Source organism: Osmerus eperlanus, chromosome 17 (assembly GCF_963692335.1).
Source record: "Osmerus eperlanus chromosome 17, fOsmEpe2.1, whole genome shotgun sequence".
NCBI lineage: Eukaryota > Metazoa > Chordata > Actinopteri > Osmeriformes > Osmeridae > Osmerus > Osmerus eperlanus.
The window spans coordinates 3,652,119-3,674,339 of record NC_085034.1 but is presented as its reverse complement, the minus strand read 5'-3'; the positions used below and the strand labels follow the sequence as shown (position 1 = coordinate 3,674,339).

General features: G+C 47.6%; 1 protein-coding gene across 1 annotated transcript in view; it reads right to left on the bottom strand.

Moving 5' to 3' along the window:
• LOC134038047 (thyrotropin-releasing hormone-degrading ectoenzyme-like) overlaps positions 1 to 21,613 on the bottom strand; it is a 75,969-nt gene extending 54,356 nt beyond the window's left edge. The window contains 6 exon segments of the mRNA XM_062483642.1: positions 12,648 to 12,774; positions 16,266 to 16,539; positions 20,362 to 20,657; positions 20,659 to 20,931; positions 20,933 to 20,959; positions 20,961 to 21,613. Of these exon segments, the coding sequence (XP_062339626.1) occupies positions 12,648 to 12,774; positions 16,266 to 16,539; positions 20,362 to 20,657; positions 20,659 to 20,931; positions 20,933 to 20,959; positions 20,961 to 21,086 (1,123 nt within the window). The 5' untranslated portion in view covers positions 21,087 to 21,613.
• Positions 21,614 to 22,221: the final 608 nt, after the last annotated feature.

The window sequence follows — 22,221 nt, the reverse complement described above, 5'->3', positions numbered from 1 at the left end:
TCCTAGTCTAAATCCTAGCCCGGGCTAGAACAAATTCCGGAGTCATTCAGGACTGGATACATGGGTTAACATGAGGCTTTGAGACTGTGACCTACATGTAATTAAACATCCAGTAATTAGGGCCGTTTCAAGAGAAACGTCCAGAGCATTTATACCAGGAACTGCAGCCTTGAGCTACACAGTCCGAGCTAATATCACTCACCATGAGCCCTTTCTTTAGCCTCCTGCTCTCATCAGTACCATCATACTGAAGCTCCACCAGATTAGACAAGACCTTTTAAGCTTGCAGGCATGGGACTCAAACTAGCGACCTTCACATTACCATCCTCAAACCCCAGGCAGTGCTCGCCCACATCCCCTTAACAACCTCCACCATCCTACCCACATCTGTGTTCCTCCCACTCCGTCACAACAACATGCTGTGGTGACTCATGCTCCATCAAAACGTATCTTTGCAATTATCATAACAAACCAAAAAGACAACTCAATCACCCTGCAGAAAAACAGGCCTTGACAGAAGTGAAAACTATCAATAACCCCACAGCCACAAATGTACAAGTGTATATGTTTAAGAGAATGTGTTGCATCTAATAGCAGCCACTTCCTTGATAATTTACATTTACATTTAGCAGACGCTCTTATCCAGAGCGACTTACAGTAAGTATCAGAATCAGAATGGGATTTATTCGCCATGAAAGTTTGCACAGACAAGGAATTTGCTTTGGCAGGAAGGTGCATACAATAAACATATACCTAAAATTTAAATATGTGGACTATCTATACTAAGGGTACATAAACTAGCAGTACTAAGTGGGATTAGAATATAATTAAATATACAATAAAATAAAATATAAGTTGCCGTAAATTACAATATAAAAATACAAAAATACAAATATTACAAAAAATACAAGTACAAGGACATTCCCCCCGAGGCAAGTAGGGTGAAGTGCCTTGCCCAAGGACATAACATCATTTGGCACAGCCGGGAATCAAACTGGCAATCTTATGATTACTGGCCCAATTCCCTCACCGCTCAGCCACCTGACTCCCTGACTCCCACCTGACACCTGACTGATAATGTCGAGAGATAAACGTAAACATGAATTTTCTTGTTGTTGAACAGTTGGCTGAGCTGGAAATGTTTTTTGACAGTTAACAGAATTGATGACTGACTTTGTCTGACATGTCAACAAACTAACATGGAGCACAACATCACAGACACAAACACAAATATGTAGGTATTCGACCTGCAATATGCACACACATAGACACCCAGATGCACACACACACACACAGGCTAGTTAGCCCAGAGTCAGAGAGGTGAGCCAGTCTGTTTATAGCAGCTCTTTATGGATTTTCACTCAGTCACTCAGCGCTGTGGATCAGGCCAGGTACAGCACTCTGATTGGCTACAGCCATGCCAGCCAGCAAGCCTGTCTTCCGCAGGCTCACGGCAATTATACACATGAAGTAACCAGAGGCCTACAGGCTGTCTCCACACCCCTCTCTTCTCCTCCTCTCTATCCCTCCCTCCCTCCCTCCTTCTTCATCTCTCATGTGTTCACACATGGCAACTTGCCCTACAGTCTAATTTGTGCGCTGCTCCTCCTCCCTCCTCCCATATCTCTCTCTCCCTCCCACACACTCTCTCTCTGTCTGTCTGTCCATCTCTGTCTCTCTCACTCTTTTTCTCTCTATCTCGAGGCCCCCAGGCCATCAGGTCCCTCCCATGGAGACGTTACATCACAGCGTTGTCAGGAGCAACATATGAGACCCTGCCCAGCACTGAGAACGCCTGATTGATTCTGCCCAACTAATCGGCGGGCACACAAACACACAAGTGTAAAAGTATCTGCACAATCACTGAGGCACACTACACACAAGTCAAACAGACAGGAAAAATATAACTTTCTCTCTTAAGCAGTCTCAATGTTTATGATCATTGACCTATGCACTTTTGTAAAGCTCTCTCTTGGAAAGATGCTTTGGATAAAAGCGTCTGCTAAATGAATAAATGTAAATGTACAGACAGTGGGTTCAATCAGACCCAATCAAGTCCTTCACAAACATATGCAATTTATTCTCGTTCTCTCTCTCTTACCTACACCACACCTCTGCCAATCTCCTCCCTAACGCTCTCTCCCCAAGGTGTTTACTTCATAACACACTGCGTCTGGGTGGGATTTGATTAGTTTTTCTTCACTTCGCTTCTTCTCTCTTCTATCCTTCCATTAGGAGACTAAATGGAAAATGGGCCTGTGGACACGAACAGGTCATGGCCTCGCCTGCCTGTCTGTAACACCCTCATTTGGTCATTTTACGGCAGTGCTAATCAGGGTCGAGTGGAGAGACGCCTCCTCGCCGGTGAGCTCAGCATCTACGCCCCGGGTCCACACTCTATCACAGGTAATGGAGGTGTCAGAGTGACTACTATTCGCCAACAACAAACCCAACATAAACAACACAAAGAAACATCATACAAATAAACATCAGGCATCAGAATTGAGAAACAACAATTACATTGAATTAAACAGAATAGAATATAACAGAGATGTGGTGGATTGGTAGGGTTGCTAAGCATATGCTAAGTGGGTACTTCAGTCTCTGAGCTAACCGGTTTGCTATGTTCAAATCTCATAGCTCAATCTTTCAGACTGTTCCAACTAGAACAAGGAGAGGCCAGTCCTATTGTTCAGTAGTCTCTGTGTGTCTTACGAAGAGGAAGGGTAAGAGCAAAAGGCTAGCGCTCTACTGCTGACATCAACAGAACCAAGATGGCTATCGTGGCTGTGGAGTTTTCTTGCAGTTCTTTAAGATTCGGGCAGAGCAGGGAGGAGGGAGAGCCTTGATGCATGCCAATGGGATGGAGGAGGGCAGTTCAAAGCCAGCCCACCCATTGGTTTGGAGTTCCTGGTGCAGAGTTAGTATTGATTATGAGGTGTAACCTGGTACTGGCCTTAGCCAGCACAGAGTAGCTACATCAGCAGAGAGGAAGAGAGGAAATGAGAGGTCAATGCACTTTATGAGATCACTTCCCATTAAATCTAGCTCTCTTTCACTGTGGATCAGATTGGGTCTGGGTCAGCATCAATTCAATGAAACTAATGAATTTACCAATGGGTCTCGGTGTGGAGATCTCTGTGGTAGAATTGGGTTTCCATGGATTCTGCAGCTGGGCCTCTGCTCTGAGCTGCGTCTTGTCTGACTGGGGGGCAGTGGATTTAACCTTTTCATGTTCCTGTTAAATTTGCCTGAAAACGCCTAAACAGCATACCCAAAGTAAATTGGAAGCTGTTCTTGAACCATTTGGAGTACATGCATGTAAATGATCTCTTTTGAAAGCTGACACTCTGAAGTTATGTCCCCTGTTGTCAGGACCCCTGTCAGTCCTTCTAGTGTTGAGTAATAGAAGCTTGAACACAAGGAAAGTGAAAATTTCTATTTCCGCCTAGATTTTGTTTTGAAAACAGAGGCCTGAAGAGGCCTAGAGGTGGTAGGTATTATCTGGAAGACTAAATTGGACCACAGGTTGAAGCCTTACCCAATTCAAATCAAAAGTCAAACATAATACCACAATATATTCATATTTGACACATGTTTTTATAAGAGTACATCCAGGAATTTTCTAAAAGGGTCTTTTGGAGACTCCAAAATGACCCTTTGTAACCAAGGTCAAGGTCAAATAAAAAGGTATTATTTTTCATAATTGTTATCTCTGGCCCATCTCTGGTACTTAGAAATATCATATATAATAGCTAAATCCCTAATTAGTAATACTGAAACACAAAAACTGAAGCATGAACACATTGGAGTGCTTTATCTGATTCCAAGGATTGGCGCACAAAGAACACTGATTCTGTCAACCATATTGCGCAATCGACTGTTATTTTGAAGGCTCCACAGACGCATACAAATGAGGTATTGGCATTTTCAGCTAGCTGTCAGCTACAAGGCTAACGAGCTAATTTCAGAGCCAGTCGAAGCCAGTTCGAGAAATTTGTTTAGAACGAGTGTGGGGGGGGGGGGCGGGGGGGGGCAGGACGCACAGACCTAGTTGGCTTTAGAGGGCTGTCAACGGGGCATGGAAGCTCCTATTGGGTCGAACAAGGTGTCAATCAAAAGGGGAGGGTTCAACGGACATTTTGAGACCTTCATTTTGTAAATACTCCGTTGATAAATCGGAGAAAATAACACTTTTATGTGAACAAGTTGTTTCTTCCGTCGGCTAACTTGCATAATGAAACAAAGGATAATGGCTATTCATGAACGTAAAACATTGTATTTGGACGAATTACTTTACATGGTTAGATACTTTGAACCCTTGGGACTTACGCAGATCAAGTTTTGATGGCATGATTTGCACACCTGGACCTATTTGAACAACTTAGGGTGAGTACAACTTTTTTCTTTGGCATTGTTGAAGGAATGTTCACCGGAAAAAGACGTTGACTTTGCTTGCTATTGCGACTTGATCTTGAATTGGTTTATTTCAATGGAAGCACAAGAATCGTAGCTTTCCAACGATGTATAACATGTGTAGCGTCTAAAAAATATATTTTTTAGAATTTAGTGCGTCGTAACTGAGGAAGGGGGAGGCAGCATTTTTGTCTCGCGGGCGAAACAGGAGCGTAAACAGGTTAATGAACTCTACTTTACTTGCCTGCCAGGCTAATCAGCAGAGAATAGAGCACACACACACACACACACACACTGAGAGTTTTAAATGACCTCTCTGTGACTGTGTCGCTCCGTGTGACACTGTGGACGGCATCTCCATCCGTTGCCCAGGGAGACAGCAGAGAGAGTTCCGTTTGGCCGCCCGCAGCCTCGCTCTCTCTCTTTGTCATAATCAATCCAATTATGGGATTACATCATGGATTATTGACCAGTCCCCCAGAGTCCATTCTGTCTGGATGAAATCCCTTATTACAAATTCTCAGCCAACGTACTGTCAGATGATTGTTTTGCTTTACTGGTGTAATACCAACGCTGGCCGTCAGAATTCCTACACACATACACACAGGCACACGGACATGGACACACAGATATGGACAGTTGACATGTGTGCGGAAATGGATGTGTGTGTGTGTGTGTGAAAGTACAGTGTACCTCACAGATAAAACCACAAGCATGGACACACACAGACATGGATACGAGTGAGTGAGTAATCCACAGAAGACTGGGTAGGAGGTTTGGCGAGGACACACACACGCACACACCCACAAACTCACGCTCACACAACTACCAGAAGAAGGAGAGCTGAAACAGTTAAGCCCCCACCGAAGGAACCAGGCGGTTGTAACTAAGTGTCCAATTTAGCGAACCCCCTGTCGTCACGGCCCAGTGATATATGGGGTCTGAGCGCTGCTCTGACAAAACAGCCGACAGCCTTAGACAGCGTTAGCCTCAAGACAAATGAGAATGATTTAAAGCACACACACGAGGTGAATTACTGACTCCAGTTCTGTGGGGCGGGATGGGGTGTGTGTACGTGTGTGATACGTGTGTGTGTGTGTGCGTGTGTGTGTGTCTGTGGGGGGGGGGGGGGATGTCTTACTGTGCTCAAAGTACGAGCACTTATGGACATCCACACAGGCTTTGGCACATCCACACACAACACACGGGCACATTGTGGTGATATACTGCATACTGTACTAACACCATCCACACTGCTCTTACATACACACACACACACATTCAGCATGGACTCTCTGTTTTCCTGATGACAGTGCATGATGACAGTACTGTAACACTCCTCAGACCACATGCTTCCACAGCCCAGAGATAGCTCTCTACACCCGATATCTCTGCTGTGGTCGTCATTATCCACCGACACGTCAGCACGTTTAACCTTGCAGACCTGTTCAGTCTTCTGGTGACCTAACAGGAAACACTGAACAGCCCTGGTTCAGGAGGAGAGGAGAACAGAGGAGCAGAGAGGAGCGGATAGGAGAGGATAGGAGAGGATAGGAGCGGAGAGGATAGGAGAGGATAGGAGAGGAGAGGAGAGAAGCGGATAGGAGCGGAGAGAAGAGGAGAGGAGCGGATAGGAGAGGAGTGGATAGGAGAGGATAGGAAAGGAGAGGATAGGATGGGATGGGATAGGAGCGGAGAGGAAAGGATAGGATAGGTAGCATATGGTCAGACAGACACACTGAACCATGACTTGAAGCCATCAGGGTAAGTTAGCGCTCACCTCGTCAGTCTTAACCCAACAGCCAGTGGAGCTGACACAAAGACACAAACACACATTCACGCAAACACACACACACACAAGCAAGCACATACATACAGTATACACACACACACTACTGCTCAAACACTGACAAAAAAATCAAGGTCATGGTCTTCATAACAGAATAGTGGCGGGAGAGTTAAATAGGACAGGAGATGGAGAGAGAAAGAGAGAGAGAGAGAGAGAGAGAGAGAGAGAGAGAGAGAGAGAGAGAGAGAGAGAGAGAGAGAGAGAGAGAGAGAGAGAGAGAGAGAGAGAGAGAGAGAGAGAGAGAGAGAGAGAGAGAAGAGAGAGAGAGAGACCTAGAATCAAGAGAGAGCTAAATGGATTTTTGCAACATTCCTACTCCTTTAAAGCCAACAGTAAGAACTGAAAATGAATGACAGTCCATTTCATATGGTATGTGTTTATGCCTAAGAAAATGGACTTAACTCTGCAGTATCTATTAATAACAATCTAATTCCAACACCACAGAGATATGAAGCACAAATACAAAAGTCTTCACCAACAATTCTCCAGCTCTTATACCATTGACTAATGAGTGTCTTGGTGTGCAAGGGCTCACCGAGGCTGTTTCCAGACATTTGGCTGCTACGCTAACTAGCACGGCTTACTCTAATTCCCTCAGAGAGAGAGCCAGCGCCAAGGACTCCAAGAGATCCAATAGCTTTCTTTTCTTTTCTCGCTCCCTTCTTCCCTCCATGCTAATAACCATCCCTTCTCCTCTTCTATCCCTCTCTCTGCTAATAACCAACGCCAATGTGCTCTGACACCAAGCCAGGAGACGGACCTCTCTCACACACACACACACTTGTGCACACACACACGCAATCTCTCTTTCTCTTCTCACAGACACTCACACACAAACTAATCTTGTTAGCAGTAGAAGACAAGGCTTTAGAATGGGATGGTCGTAGAAACGTGTATACCTAATACCAAGCTTATACCTAATACCAAGCCAGGGCAGTTACATTAAACAAATACATTAAATTATTATTGTTACCCAGCAGGGAATGTGCACGTGTGTGTGTGTGTATGGGAATACTGTCTGTGTGCAAATGTTTGCATAATAATTCTCAGAACATGATTGGGTTAGCTGGGTTAGCTTGGTTAGTTTAGTCAGCTCACTGTAGATTTGGTATCACTGTGTATGTCGCTGCAGCTTTACTCTGAATCTTTCAAACACAGATAAAACAACCCAGTCCATAGAAAGGTCTGCCAACTGTTATCGTCTTCAACACACAGAGAGCTCCGTTACATTACTCTGATTAGCTTCCCATGTAGGTGCTGAGGTCACAGAGCTGCCGGCCCTGTCGTTGGGCTGACTTATGATATCTTTATCAGGCTTCTTGACTCTGCTTGCCCCTAACCTTGCTTCTTCTGTAGTTTGTAACGGCCAGTCGACTGCAAGCTCCCACACCTGCTTAAGCACCAACCCTGATCTAACCTTGGAGCCAAGAAATATAATGAATACTATTACAGATTACCATTATCCCAGGTTTTATGAGTGTGTATGTGTATGCAGGTTTGAAATAGGATGAGGTGATACTGATCAGGCTACTTGAGGAAGGAGGTGAAGCACCTACAAAGACACAGGAAATTGACTTTGTCACTTCACAGTGTATCTTTTGTGCATGTGTGTGTGTGCGTTTGTGTGTGTGTGTGTGTTCTTTAGTCTTACCAGGGCGTGACATAGGGTAGTCAGGCGTGGGCAGAGTTGATGGTGAGTTACAAGGATGATGTGTGGACTTTGGCCAACACGACTGGTGTCAAAAGTGTGTGTGTGTTAGTGTGAGTGTGTGTGGGGGTGTTTTTGTGTTTGAGCCAAGCCACAGAGGCAACAGGGGTCTGCGTGCCAAGCCTTTGGTGACAGCGACAGTGTGCATGTGTGTGCGTGTGTGTGTGCGTGTGCGTTTATGACTGTGTGTGTAAGTGTATTGTGTGTGTGTGTGTGTGCAAGTGTTACTGCATGTGTGTGCTTGCGTGTGTGGGTGGGTGTGTTTGCCACTCAGTTGGTGGGATAGGTGACCTTGGTGGAGCTTCCAACCGTGACACAGTAAGCAGGAGATGTCACTGTGCCAGCCTGGCATGCACTCAGCACCCCTCACACAGACTACCAGGAAACAGCTCCATAGCCACCATCATCTGAACCCTGGTCTTGGGATCGAGCCCTAGTCTCCCAACACTAACCTTTACATCTACAAAAATCCATAAGGAAGACCTCTAATGGGACCTTTGGACCTTCAATATAATGTTCTTCATCAGGATGTAAGCAGTAGTGTGTGTGTGTGTGTGTTTGTGTGTGAGAGTGTGTGCGTTTGTGCGTTACAATGGTCCACCATCAACCAGCTCCTGTCATGAGACCAAGATGACCTGGCTTAGACAGGTCTCATTTAACAGGCTCAAAACCACCTCAAACTAGTTTACTATCAACTGACCACTGCTGTTGCAAGCCTGCAGTACAGCAGTACCACTAAGCCCTACTCCACTCTGTAATACATCTTTTATTACCAAACTATTAATGTTGTATGAAGACCGGACAAGATACAAGCTACTGAATCAATCATTGTGAATGTAAAGGCTCGTACACATGAAAACGTAATGACTGTACGTCCACAGATTTGACATGTAGTGGAATACTAGAAAATCTCTGTTGAATAACTGAGATTTATTAACAATTAACAATTAAATAAATTATGAAACGAAAAACAAACCGAAGCTGTTTTACTTCTGACCTTGCTAACACTCAAGTGACCAATCCATCACTAACAAAGACTACATTTGGTCTGACCAATCAAAACCTCCATACATGTCTCTTTACAGGAAGTCAGACCAAAACAGATCCAGATTTTTTCATGCCTATCATCTGATTACGGATCAATTCTATCATGGCCTGTAATCCATCTCAAGTATGCCGTCACATTGACAGCAGATGACTGATGTCACCATATCTATCTCCACTTCCTTTTCTTCCTCGCACTCTGAGGTTCTGCCCTTGCCAACATGCCCTTGTAACCCCAAGCAGCACGTGGACAACCCTCCATCCATCTCGCCTTCTTTTTCCTCTTCTCCGACTATTACAGTGGATCAATATGACAGATGGATGAGCTGTGTAGCCGCCGAGCTAAAACCTGATGAACAGCAACCCAGGACAGGAGAGCAGCCTCTGCATGGATGTAAAGACACAGTAACCATGCTGTGAGGTTCCGTGTACAGAGGAGGGGGGACACAATGGAGATTTTGTCTCGCCATGAAGCTCCTTCAGAGGAATCGCTAAGTAAAATAGAAGTGAGATAAGTTATTTCAGTCCTTTCAGCAAACCTCCCCTATCATTAAAAGTGATGAATCATTGGTTTCATTATGCCGTTTTACACTTTGAGCCTCGGCTTTTGAAACTCCGGGGGAGCAAGCCGAGAACGCAGAGAGATTTGAGAAGCCACTCACCTCTCTCCATCCCCCTCTCCATCCCTCCCTCCCCCAGCCACCCGTCACAACAAGAGAAACGATAGAGACCCTTCTGTGAAGACAGTCACCACAGGGGGTAAAACACACTAGTAAACTCCCTCCCTACTTCCCGCCCTCAAACCTAGCCCCCCCTCTTCTCCTCCCCTCCTTCCAACAGGCCCCCGCTTCTCTCTCTCTCTCTACTCTACTGCAATCGCTCTCTTTCCCTCTCTCTCTCCCTCCTCTCAATCGCTCCCTCCCTCCCTGTGTGTGCTGTTACAGTCACAGTCACGATAGGAGGATAGAGCCCTCGGTGATTAAGTGCTTCTAATTGGAGTCTGGTTAAAATTTGAGGACGGAACAATGAAAAGATGTGATGGATGATGGCGTTGTTTCTCACCCCGGGACGAGAGAGCTTGTTATGCAAGAGGGGGGGGGGGGGGGTGCAACCGGGGCAGTCATGTGGTGTCCTGAGGTAGTGCCAGACCCATGGCAGACGATCCGTACTGTCTGTCATGCAAAAGGCTGTGACTAAACACATGAAAAGCCGGTGACAAGTTCTGAATGCAGCGGGAGGAAGGCCTGACAGGAAAATAACAGGTTGAGAAAAGGTAGAACAGAAGGACGGGGAGAAAAAAAGCTTTCAGACATTCAGAGAAAAAGTGAATGCAGAGAGAAACACTCAGGAGAAGTGTGAACTATGCAAAGAAAGAGTGTCTTGGTGACAGAAAGTGTTAGTGGAGTGTGTGTTTGTTTGGGGGCTCAAAATGTGAATAAAATGAATAAAAACCCCTCTCGTCCTTCATTCGGAAGGAAACTTAACCACACACTACACCAAGCCAGCGTGTGAGTAAATTGGGCAAAACATACTACCCGCATTTAAAATGACAGCAGGAGCACTTTTGAAATGATCGTTACGATCAGTAATAACATGTCTTGTGTCTTTATTAGATCCAGTAGTGATCCAGTGTATTATTACAGTGACGACGGTTTGAGATTGGACACGATGCCAGACGTCTTCACGACGTTCTCCTCCGGTCGCGTGGACAGCCTGTGTGCATGCTCTCTCCAGAGGCCGTGTGACGTCACCGTGTGCAAGAGTGTTCAACAGTGAGGAAGAGTGTGTGTGTTTGTGTGTGCGGTCCGGAGGCTGTGTAACTGCTGCCGCCATCTTGATCCCAGATGGTGCATTTACGTAAGCACAACGCACGTTACACACACACGGCTAAGCATGCAGGGCCAGGGGTCGAGGACGGCTACCAATACATACAGAAGCAGTGCAGAGCGTGGATGGAAGAAAGGTTCCGTGTTTGGAACAGTGTGTGTCCCAAGAGTCATGGCTGGAGTTCACCGTACTGGATCACTAAAGTAGAAGAAAGTTGACTCTGTGGAACTGTATGTTTTTCTGTGTCCTGAGAGAAGTGGAATGGTGAGGGTTCGTGACCCGCTACAGAAATGTACAAAGTGTGTTGGACTCCCGTGAGCAGACAACGAGGCAAAAGTTGACTTCATAAAACGATACGTTGCTGAATGCCCTGTGAGGAGAACCGAGGAACAGTGTGTCAATGACATTCAAACAAGACCTGCGTCCATGGAACCCAATGTCAGGAAGTTTGTTTTGAGTCCTCATGTCCTGGCTCAATTCCACAAAACCTTTTGGACATCGTTTGGCCACGACTTTCTCCAGCCTATGTATCTATTCTACTTCAAATAGTTTCTCATAGGGACACCCCGTTCACCAAACTCTCTGTGTTCGAGAGGTGAAACTATTAACAAACAATATGTGGGTTTGATTTGTATCATTGTGCACACTTTTGAGCCTGTTGCACTTGGCTTCACTGTACTGAAACCTACTCAAGTGCACCTCAGGCACTACTTGCTTGCATGAACATATAGAATACGAGTCATGGAATGATCATGAGCCGGGTCACGGAAGCCCCCCAGTGTGTGACTAGTACAGAGGCCCTGGAGGTCTGGAGGGCTCTGGAGGTATGACAGGCCCTCTCTCCCTCTGTTGATGTCCGATCGTCTGTTCCCCTAGCTGGGCAGATGGAGTCTAGCGTCTGGGGGGGGGGGGGGGGGTTAAGAGCAGGAAAGCACGCACGCACTTCACGGTAGCTCTAGCTAGGAGCGCGCGAGCGAGCGGGGCTGACGTTAGCAGGAGGCAAGGGGGAGAGGGAGGGTGAGAGGGAGGGAGGGAGGTGTGGGGGGAAGGGAGGCAGGGCTGTGTTGGGGAGATTGATGGGTATATTTGTAAATTAATACGCCAAACTGACAGCAAGCCAATGGAGCGAGACACAGACAGAACAGGACTCTTATGTCAGGCAGCACACGCTGACTTCTGAGCACATACACACACACGCACACACAGACAAACACGCACACACACACAGGCACACACACATACACACACATGCACGCACACACGTGAAATGCACATTTCCTGCACCATAGTCAGCAACTACACCGAGAGAAATCACACTGGCCGTCAACTAGTCCTAGATTTCACACTGACAACAAGTCCTAGCAGTTAAAGGGAAAGAGAGAGAGAGAGAGAGACAGAGAGAGAAAGGGAGAGAGAAAAAGAAAGACAGAGGGAGGGGGACAGAGATAAAGAAAGAAAGGAAGAGGGAGAGAGAGGGAAAGATACAGTGAAAGAGTGAGAGATAATAAAAAAAAGACACTTGCAGAGAGTAAGCGGGAGAGAGAGACAGAGAGAGAGACGACACTAAGGGGAGGAAGGTCAAATGAAGTGTAATTGAACACTGATCTGAACACTGACTTTAAACAGTAAATTCCATTTTCACCTTGCGCCATACACACTTCACATTTGCACACCATGATCTCTTCCTTAAAAAAACACAGACACACACACAGACACACACACAGACACACACACACAGACACACACACACACAGAGACACACACACAGACAATAAGCTGGGGTGTGCTTGGAGAGTGTCCTACCTAATTTGGGCAGGGAGTATTTGACTTTGAAGTAGTCCTCGTAGAACTGCAGCATCTTCTTGGTGATGTGGAGTGCATAGTCCCCTGCTCCACTAGCAATGGCGTCTGGACGCGCGTACAGGCGGATCTGAGGGGACAGGAAGAAATGGAGAGAGAACACCATAAGAAGGAGAGGGATGAGAGGATGAGAGAGGGGGGTGAAGAGGACAGGAGCTGTTACCCCTCTGCATTGGACTGTTTGTTTATTCCTCAGCTCGCTGGAGAATTCTGTTAAACGTCCGACTCTGTTAGAGTAAGAAAGAAGCCGGCTCTCTGCTGATCTGTGTGTGTGTGTGTGTGTGTGTCTGTTTTCACAGCCAGGGACCTGAGCGGTAGAAGCCTTGCGACTCTTCCAGTCTGGGTTTCACAAGATCCCCCTTGTTCAAGTTCAAATTCAATTTAAAGTTTGCCATTGTGCTTGCTCGTGCTTGCTGTCTGTGTGTGTTCACAACACCTACACGGCACGGCTAAGTCTAACATCATTAACCCGCTCATTGAGTCTTCATCCCTCCTCCGCTCTATCGCTGCACTGAACATCCTCATGTCATCCATCACAGGAATGACGTGCAGCCATTCCAGGTGATGCTTATGGCAGCTGTGACTTTAGGAGCACTAGAACCTGCCTGGAGGTGAGGAGAGGTGAGAAGTGGAGAGGGGAGGAAAGGGGAGGTGAGAAGTGGAGAGGGGAGGAGAGGGGAAGAGGAGGTTTTGCTCTGTGTTTTCCTCTGTAAGAGAGTGATGGCCTCTCAGAGGCAAAAAGGGAGGCTGATGCATTTTCCTGGAACACACTCATCCATCCATCGCTGTGCTGAGCAGATGGGAACACCTCTAGCCTGGAGTAAAACGTGGGGAGTAAAGATGGCTTCCCTCACCTGAGGAGGAATGGGATGGGAGGCTTTAAAGCTCATGTACCTCATACTGAGTAATGGGCTGTTGTTGTTTGGGGTGGCCCCTCCTAACAGTTATTGTTTATGCTCGGGTAAATCAATAATTCCATACTCACAGTGCACAATCCCTAGCTTGCAAGGCTTGACAGCCTACATACATTCCACTGGGACAAGAACACTAGCCTTAACCGTTGCTCAAGGAGGCTATTATGCTAAATGTTTCACCATCAGAGCATTAACACAGGCAATGGCTAATTAGCATTTTCTCACAGGGGCTAATCCCCCTGGCTGCTGATTGACAGGTGAGGACATGATGTTATGGAGATGATGGTGTACAGGCAAAGCGCCTATCAGCAGAGCAGCACACAAAGGGAAGAAACTTAATAAGACTGGAGACTTACAGCTACACAGGGTATTCAAGGCTGCGACACCAAGGTGTGCATAGGCTTCGACGTATGTGTGTTTGCGACGTGCTAGCTGATGAAGGGTGAAGCGGGATTTTACGTTACACACACGTTCTGATAACAAGCGGAAACATGTATACGCGTGTATGTGTGAGTGTGTGTGTGTGTTTGAGTGTGTGTGTGTGTGTGTTTCTGTGTGTGTTCCAGTCCACAGGGAGTACAGAGAGATAATGACTTTCTTCGTCAATTTCTTCTTCTCTCTCGACGGTGTCCTGAGGTCTTGGTGCCAGAGTGGGCTGCTCAGGTCTCTGTTTCTGATAGAGGGCTGTGGCCTGCTGCCTGTGAGGGATGGCCTATCTAGAGGCTAGACAGGACACACACACGCACTGTATACAGTATCATTGTCTATGGGTAAAACAGTACAGGAGGAGGCACAGGTCATGCATGTCATTTAAATCACTGATGGAATGGTTTTGAGATATTTGTATGTGTGTGTGTGTGTGTGTGTGTGTGTATGTGTGTGCGTGTGCGTGTGTTATAATGAGCCCCCAGGCAAATGTTGAGTGGCATGGGACGGACATGATGTAGAATAAGGACACACTTGTCAATATGGACACATGACACATGTCGGTCAGCCAATCACAGCCGTCTGTCAGTGCCTCCCTGTTCTCACGCAAGGTTCCATTTCACATACTTCAATCCCACTGTTAGCATACAGAACGGTGCTTGATCAGTGTTTAGGCTTCCTATAGGTCTCATATAATCTAGCTTGCTCAGTGAAGCACAGCTGGCCTCATCCTCTGCTCGAGACTCAGCAGCACCTGAGCACCGCTGGCATGCTGCCCCTCCCCCTGGCCCCCTTCCCTGGCCCCTCCCCCTGGCCCCCCTCCCTGGCCCCTCCCCCTGGCCCCAGCTGCAGTGCTGTGGGCCCACAGAGCCGTCAGGCCGGAAGCTTGGCTCAGTTGAGCTTGGCTAGACTTCTCAACTGCCAAAGTTAGGAAGTGGAAGTTTACATAGGACTGTGTTGATGTGGCGCTGGGATGCTGGGTGGTTGGGGGGGAGGATTGGGGGGGGGGGGGGGGGTCCAGGGGGAGGACGTCTGAGGAGGGAGGGAGGTGCCCCGCTGACAGTACTGCAGAAGGAGTGACGAGGAACAGAGTTCTCTACATTCTGATACTCAATATGGAGAACGTGCACGTGAAATAACTGACGCTGGATCTCTCTGTCCATCTCTTTGTCTCTCTCTGTCTCTCTCTCGCTGTCTCTCTCTATCTCTCTCTCTCTATCTCTCTCTCTCTCTCAGTGTGAGTGACTCCAGTGACCGTTCTGTAGCACTGAGTAGAACCGCCTCAGACACTGAATCCTCTCTGCTGCTTCTCCCCGCTCCACCACCCCCGAACACAAGCCTTCCGTTGCAGCAGCCCTCGCTCCGCGGCCGCCGTGCACCTCCATGATGGATGGACCAGGGGCCGGCGTTACCATGGTTATATGATTGATGGGCAAACACCGGTGCAGGGTGTGAGAGAGGACAGGAGTGAGTGGGAGAGGAGAGGAGTGAGGGGGAGAGGAGAGGAGAGAAGAGGAGAGAAGATGAGAGAAGATGAGAGAATAGGAGAGAAGAAGAGAGAAGAGGAGAGAAGAGGAGAGAAGAGGAGAGGAATAAAGGGGTGCAATGGGGATGACAGGAGAGGAGAATTAACTCTGAAAATAGGGGGGGGGTAGATAGAGAGGGACATTGTTTAGAGCCCCATCATTGAGAGAGGAGCCGGTGTGGGGGTGATGATATGAGTGTCCTTGAGTAATGGTGTGGGTGATGAATGAGGAGCAATTACACTGATATGACTACTGGTGTGAGTGGGGGGGGGGGGGGGAGTATGGCGGGGGAGACGGAGGTGCAAAGTTAACAGCTTGGGAAGGTGAGAAAGTTGTCAAGATAAAGCAAAGGCAGCTGACTGGTGGCAGGACACCAGGGGAATGCTTAGAGATGATATTATCAGACGGTGACTGCGGAAGATGGATATGACGGACCTTGAGATGGCCTTGGAGAGCGCTCCAGAACATACAGCACGTGTACAGCAGAAGAACAGCTAGATCCATCAACCAGTTCCACTAACCACCACTTACTATAAATGGGATTTATTGTAACTTAATCCAATGTAATTCCATTAGCAGTAATCTCCTCTATTCACCAGTGCTCTCGACTCCACTTCGACAGGGTACTAAAGGTATACAAACTGCCCCTCTCTAACCCTGCAGAGCAGGGTAGTGTACCCTGACCTCAGACTCACCAGCACCCCGCTGTCCGTCAGCGCCTCTCTGTAGGTGAAGTTGCACACGGCCCATGCCAGGTAGTAGGTGGACATCCTGGGCGTCCGGGAGAACGCGTTGGTCACCCAGCCGTCGTCGTCGGCGACTGAGGCCTCCACGGGCATGTTGGAGAGCGACAGGTAGGCAGGGTCGTGGCGCAGGCTGACCCGGAAGGTGGCCTTGTAGATGGGCTCGTCGAAGCACGGGAACGCCTTCCTGGCATGGGTGGGGGAGAACTGGGTGACCGCCATGTACCTGGAGGAGAGTGGGGGGGGGCGGGTTTCACATTAGATAAGGGGAAAGGAAATAAGCCATTTTAAATGGGCCAGGAGTTATTCTTGGGAAAAAAAGGCAATTTCACCTTGGCTCATCGCCTCCGAAATAAAACACCTGGCCTTAGAATACAGATGAGCAGGGGTTTCACTCACACACATTTACACACACACACACGCATACACATACACAGCCGTACCGGGCTGTAGGTCTCCGTTCAAGCACTTAGTATATGTGACAGTATCCTCTGCATGTTTGAAACAGCCACCTGTGAGCCACACTAGTGTGAGCTATTGACTCTGTGTGACAGATGCACACACGGAGGGGGTCTTTGTTAACATCCTGACCTAAAGACAAGGGCTTTTGCGCACAAGCCACTCATTTTACAAGAGGTGTTTTTTAATGCAGAACACACTCCTCTCACACATGCCTGTTACATAAACACCAGTCTAGAGAACACCACTGGGGACCCAGGCATCTGTTAATCTCTTCGTGTTTATAGTGAATGGCATTTGGCTGTGTACTAACCAAGTGGATTTTGTAACTAATTACTATTCTAAACACATACACACACACACACACATACACCAGTACTCTCACACAAACTGCACAATCAGGAATTTGGATACAAAGATACAACGATCTTCTAAGTCTGATTGGCACCAGCTGTATGTGTGTGTGTGTGTGTGTGTGTGTGTGTGTGTGTATAGACAGACTAAGCTTCAGCAGCACTGCTAAGAGCTAATGCAGTGATCTCCTACATCATCAGACAGCAGGATTAGGAGCTATCACACAGGAGCAGATCAGGGAGAGGGGAGGAAGACTGACCCTGCACTCCTGCCCTTCATCCTCCTCTCCTGTGGCATCAGACACCAGGAAACGCCTCAGACTCCCTGGGCTACCACCAGCTGGTTTGACCCACACAGCCACTCTGGTCACAGCTATATACTGTATCTGTGTGTTTGTGTGTGTACATGTGTGTGTTTGTGTGTGTGGCTTAGCTGTTGACACCACTTGGCGGCATGCCTTGGTGTGAGTTTAAAGATTAACCTGCTTCATCCACACACACACACACCTAATCCCCAAACCTCACTAGTCCTCCTCTGGCTATCCTCGTGCTGTTGACAAGACAACGGGGGAGTCAGCCTCTTGACCGAGGGATCTAAACCCTTTAGAGGAGCCCGAGGAGGTAGCTGATTGGCTGATAAGAGGCTCCAGAGTGGACATGCAGGGAGAAACTCAGACTCTGTGATGTCAAACTGCTGTGCTCTTTCAGGAACGGAGAGAGAGAGAGAGAGAGAGAGAGAGAGAGAGAGAGAGAGAGAGAGAGAGAGAGAGAGAGAGAGAGAGAGAGAGAGAGAGAGAAGAGAGAGAGAGAGAGAGAGAGAAGAGAGAGAGAGAGAGAGAGAGAGACGAGCAAGAGGGAAACGTGGGGTAAGGGGTGGGCCGTTTCCCATCAGTCTGTTACCTTTTGTCTCCCACAGGAACCAAGGAGCCAAGCTGCGGTGCCGATCGAACCAAACTCCGATCAATCGGATCAATGGAAACAATTACAATGATGTCAACCACATCTCAATCACACAGTCAGAACAAGCCGGTAACATATCAGAGCATACAAATTGGCCAGGGAGCCAACCCCTGGTCTGGACTGATAGAGAGAGCATCAGAACGTGACCATGTGTATACCGGATGGTTCACCAAGCTAACAGAACATCTCCCTTTCACCGAGGTGGACGGAGATAGAATGTTTCATGTTTCATGACGGATTGAGAATAATATCATTTCCTCTCATGGTTACTTCATTCTCTAAAACCAAATCTCTCTTCCTTCCTCTCCAGGGCTGTCGTGCAGACATGCGGCTCGTATTCCTGCCCCCTGAGACAGAATCGGTAAGACAACACTTCCGCATTCCTCTGCCAGGGAAATTGAGCAACAATTAGCTAAACCTCGTCTCTACCGACATGTTGACCAAGCGGTGGCCAAACATCTCGATATCAATTAAACAGGAAGCTAATGAAGTACTGGGGCTGACTGGATGTGATCATCCTGTCTCCAGCAGCCTAGCTGGGCTACGAGGATACCTAAGCCTGGCTAATAAACACCACAGAGCTCCAGCCCGGGCGCGGCCAAGCCCACAGCCACACAATGCCACAGCGAGGAAGGTTTGCTTTATTTGATCAGGTTTGGATTTTATCTGCTATTTTAGATTAGGCGTACCCTGACGGCTGAGAGAGCAAGAGAGAGAGTCTGTGCGTGTGAGAGGGATGTTAAGACAGCGAGGCAGGAGGAAGAGAGAGGGACCAGGGAGACCAGAGCAGTGGGCAAGCTTTTGGCAGCACAAGAAAGACCCAGCAGTGTGTGCTTATTGGCAAGGTGAAGGTCTAGGCAGGAGATCGAAGAGGAGGTATTACAGGGAGGGAGGGATGGAGGGGTGGAAGGGAAGGGGCCAGGGGCCAGGAGAGGAGGGGGAGGGAGGGGGGGGGGGTGGAGGGGGAGGAGGGGGAGGGGGGACATCGTGTGGCGAGGTGCTCTAGAATGTTTGGGATCATGTTGACCCCTGCAGCTAAAACCAAGGCTTGGGCTTGATCCAGCTCCACCTGGTCTGACACAGCAATATGACACACACACACACACACACAGTTCACACACAGACACGCACTTACACACGCATATGCCCAAGCACAAAATACACACACACACACAAAACTAGGCTTGAGACAGGACTGAGAGCAGAGAGAGATGTGACAGTAACTGTGCAGCTGTAAGAGCAACACTTTTGACCTCAGATAATGAGCAATGATCATTCGAGGGACAGTGTCACAAGTGTCCTTTACAAATTCTTACATTGCAATTACACTGAGAGATAAAAAGGCTTGGAAGGGCTCACTATGTGTTACAGACGAGGATCTCTCGAGGTCTTCTTAGTGTATAGTATTTATTGTGAGTCAGTGCATAACAAGTGAGTCTATTACAGTTTACAACTTAATGGAGTGTTAGTGTGCTTCATTAGCAATGGTGACAAATAAAGATCAATTTCATTAGAATCTGTTCTAATACAATTATTCATTCAGGCAGATTTACAGTCTCTTTCCAGTATTTCTGAGGCACGTTTCCATTTCCCACAGTGGCCAGTGGCATCAGTGTAATTGGCATTGATTTCCTGTTTACAAATCAGTGGTGCCACCTCCAGCTATGATCCTGACTAGTTGAAGTCACCTTGCTTTTAAATGACCACCCTTCACCACAGGGTCAAAACAGATTTCTGATCGTTTCATTACATTTTCACATTACAGATACCAGTAATCACATGTTTAAATGTAACCATAACACTTGACTGTTATTCAAATCCTCCTCTGTTATGTGCCTTGCTTGGGATAAATGTGTCTGCTAAATGAATACATTATTATTGTTACATTATCAGCAATGCTAGTCCTCAGATCAACCTGTTTCCGTCTGTCCTGATGAGCTGGTTGACTGGGTGCCAGTCTATGTATATCTTACTGACTGGATACCAGTCTATGTGTATCTTGCCGACTGGTTAACTGACTGTTCCTCATCCCACTGCTGCTCTATGGTGTCAGGTTATCATGGACAATACAGGTAATGAACAAAGTTTACACTAAATAATGTTTAAAGTCAGATGTCACTCCTATGATTTGAATAGGTGTAGTGTCCCTTGACTGACTTTGAAGTTCTGCAGTGACTATGAATGGGACTGTTCATAAAAAATAAAATAAAATTGCGTGTGGAGAACGTTAACAACACGGGTGAGCCGCGCAAGATGTTTGGTGCGTAAACGGTTACCTTTTCTCCCCGTGCAGCACGTAAGAGCTCCTGAAGAATCCCAGGAGCTCATTTTCAATCTGTGCCTCGAACGTGATGTTGACTTTGTATGTTCTCATTGGCTTCAGTTCCCGGTGCAGTGCTACAATGTAAAGTTGGTTGGACGGGTAATGAAACTGACGGTGAATCCTCATGACGCCCGGTTTTTTATTATCCGAGTACACAGTCACGCGCTCTATTTCGAGTCTGTCCGTATGTAACACGATGAACTTGGTGGAATTCACACACTCAAATTCGATGTTTACCTCACCGGAAAAACGTAAAGTTGTCCATGTACACTGACAGCCTCAGGTCGTAGTGGCGGGGTCGCAAAGCCGTCGGCAACCGTAAATGTCGCCACGGTTGGGCTTCCTCGTCTTTGTGAGAGGGATTCCCATCCCGGGACTGGTTAAACTTGGCATTGGAGCCGTTGCCTGCACGCGAGCTGCTCTCTCCGGCGCACTCTTCAAACCGGACGCTCAACAGAACGGCCACTGCAGTTACAATGATGAGCGTGAGGATGGAGATTGCGAAGCCGAGCACCAGCCGTTTTATGCACGGTGATGTGCCGTTCGGTGGTCCCTGGGCCGGACCACGACGCTGTCGGCCCACTGGTCCGAGAGGCCTCTCCCGTTCCGCATGCTGTTCTCTTCTATTCCCATTGGGCTGAACGATAAGCTTTTACCGCGCTTATTCTCCAAAGACATCTGATGGATAGGGGGTTTGGTTAGGGCGCAACAGGGAGACGAAATGTACACAGCTGAGTTTCATCAGATCCGAATGTAGAAGCTGAAACAGTCGTAAATGTGCCCCGGAGAAGCAGCCGTCTGATGCCCCGAACAGTCGGGTAACAATTGCGTCACGAAATACTGAAAGTGGCAGAATCAACTTTCTCAATGATCAGTCTAAACCGTGATATCAAAGACAATTGTTAATGGATAATCTTCTTATCAAACCTATTAGCTGCTCTCTTCATTGTTCTAATTCTTCAGGGCTCCGTCTCCGAAAGCACAAAGTGCTGTTTAGAGCCCGAGCCATCCCCGGTGCTGATGCTGATGCTGATGCTGCTGCCCTCGGTCCTCTCCCTCCAAGCGGTGCGCGCATATTGAGAAACGCTCTCACTGCCAAAGCGACGGGTGTGCCGCGCAGCGCAGGATAAACGTGTTCTTTCAAACAGCGTCGTTAAGATCCCAGCCCACTCTTGAACAGAAACTCTCAACGGATCTCAGCCTGCAAAGAGAGAAACAGAGAGACAGAGAGACAGACAGAGAGAGAGAGAGAGAGAGAGAGAGAGAGAGAGAGAGAGAGAGAGAGAGAGAGAGAGAGAGAGAGAGAGAGAGAGAGAGAGAGAGAGAGAGAGAGAGAGAGAGAGAGAAATTGGATCATTCGCGACAGCGAGCCAATGAGTTTCTTAGCCTTTTCGCGCTGCCTCAGAATAAATTGATGGAAATCGTTCAGAGATGCGCAGTAGAACGGCGGGGGTTCTTGTTCCTTTTAGAACACAGGCAGGCAGGCGTCCTTCTCACCGGTAAAGTACTGTTTGTAGGGAAACACAACCGCACGATATCTAGTCAACATTGATGCGTGAGACGGGAACAGTTGGCTATAGAACACCAGCTTTGTAATACGCATTTTGTTTGATGTGTGGTATTGAAATATTTCTGTCAGGCTTCCTGCAACCAATGATTTCTCTAATAGGGCACGACGCATCTCCACTCCCACACGCGACCTCCTTTCCAATGACTTCACTTAGCCTACCCTCCAGAACCTCAATAAGCGTGATTCTATAAGGGAAACTTTAAAGTAGTGCGTGTTACTGGTTGTTAAGGGACTGCTTAGTGA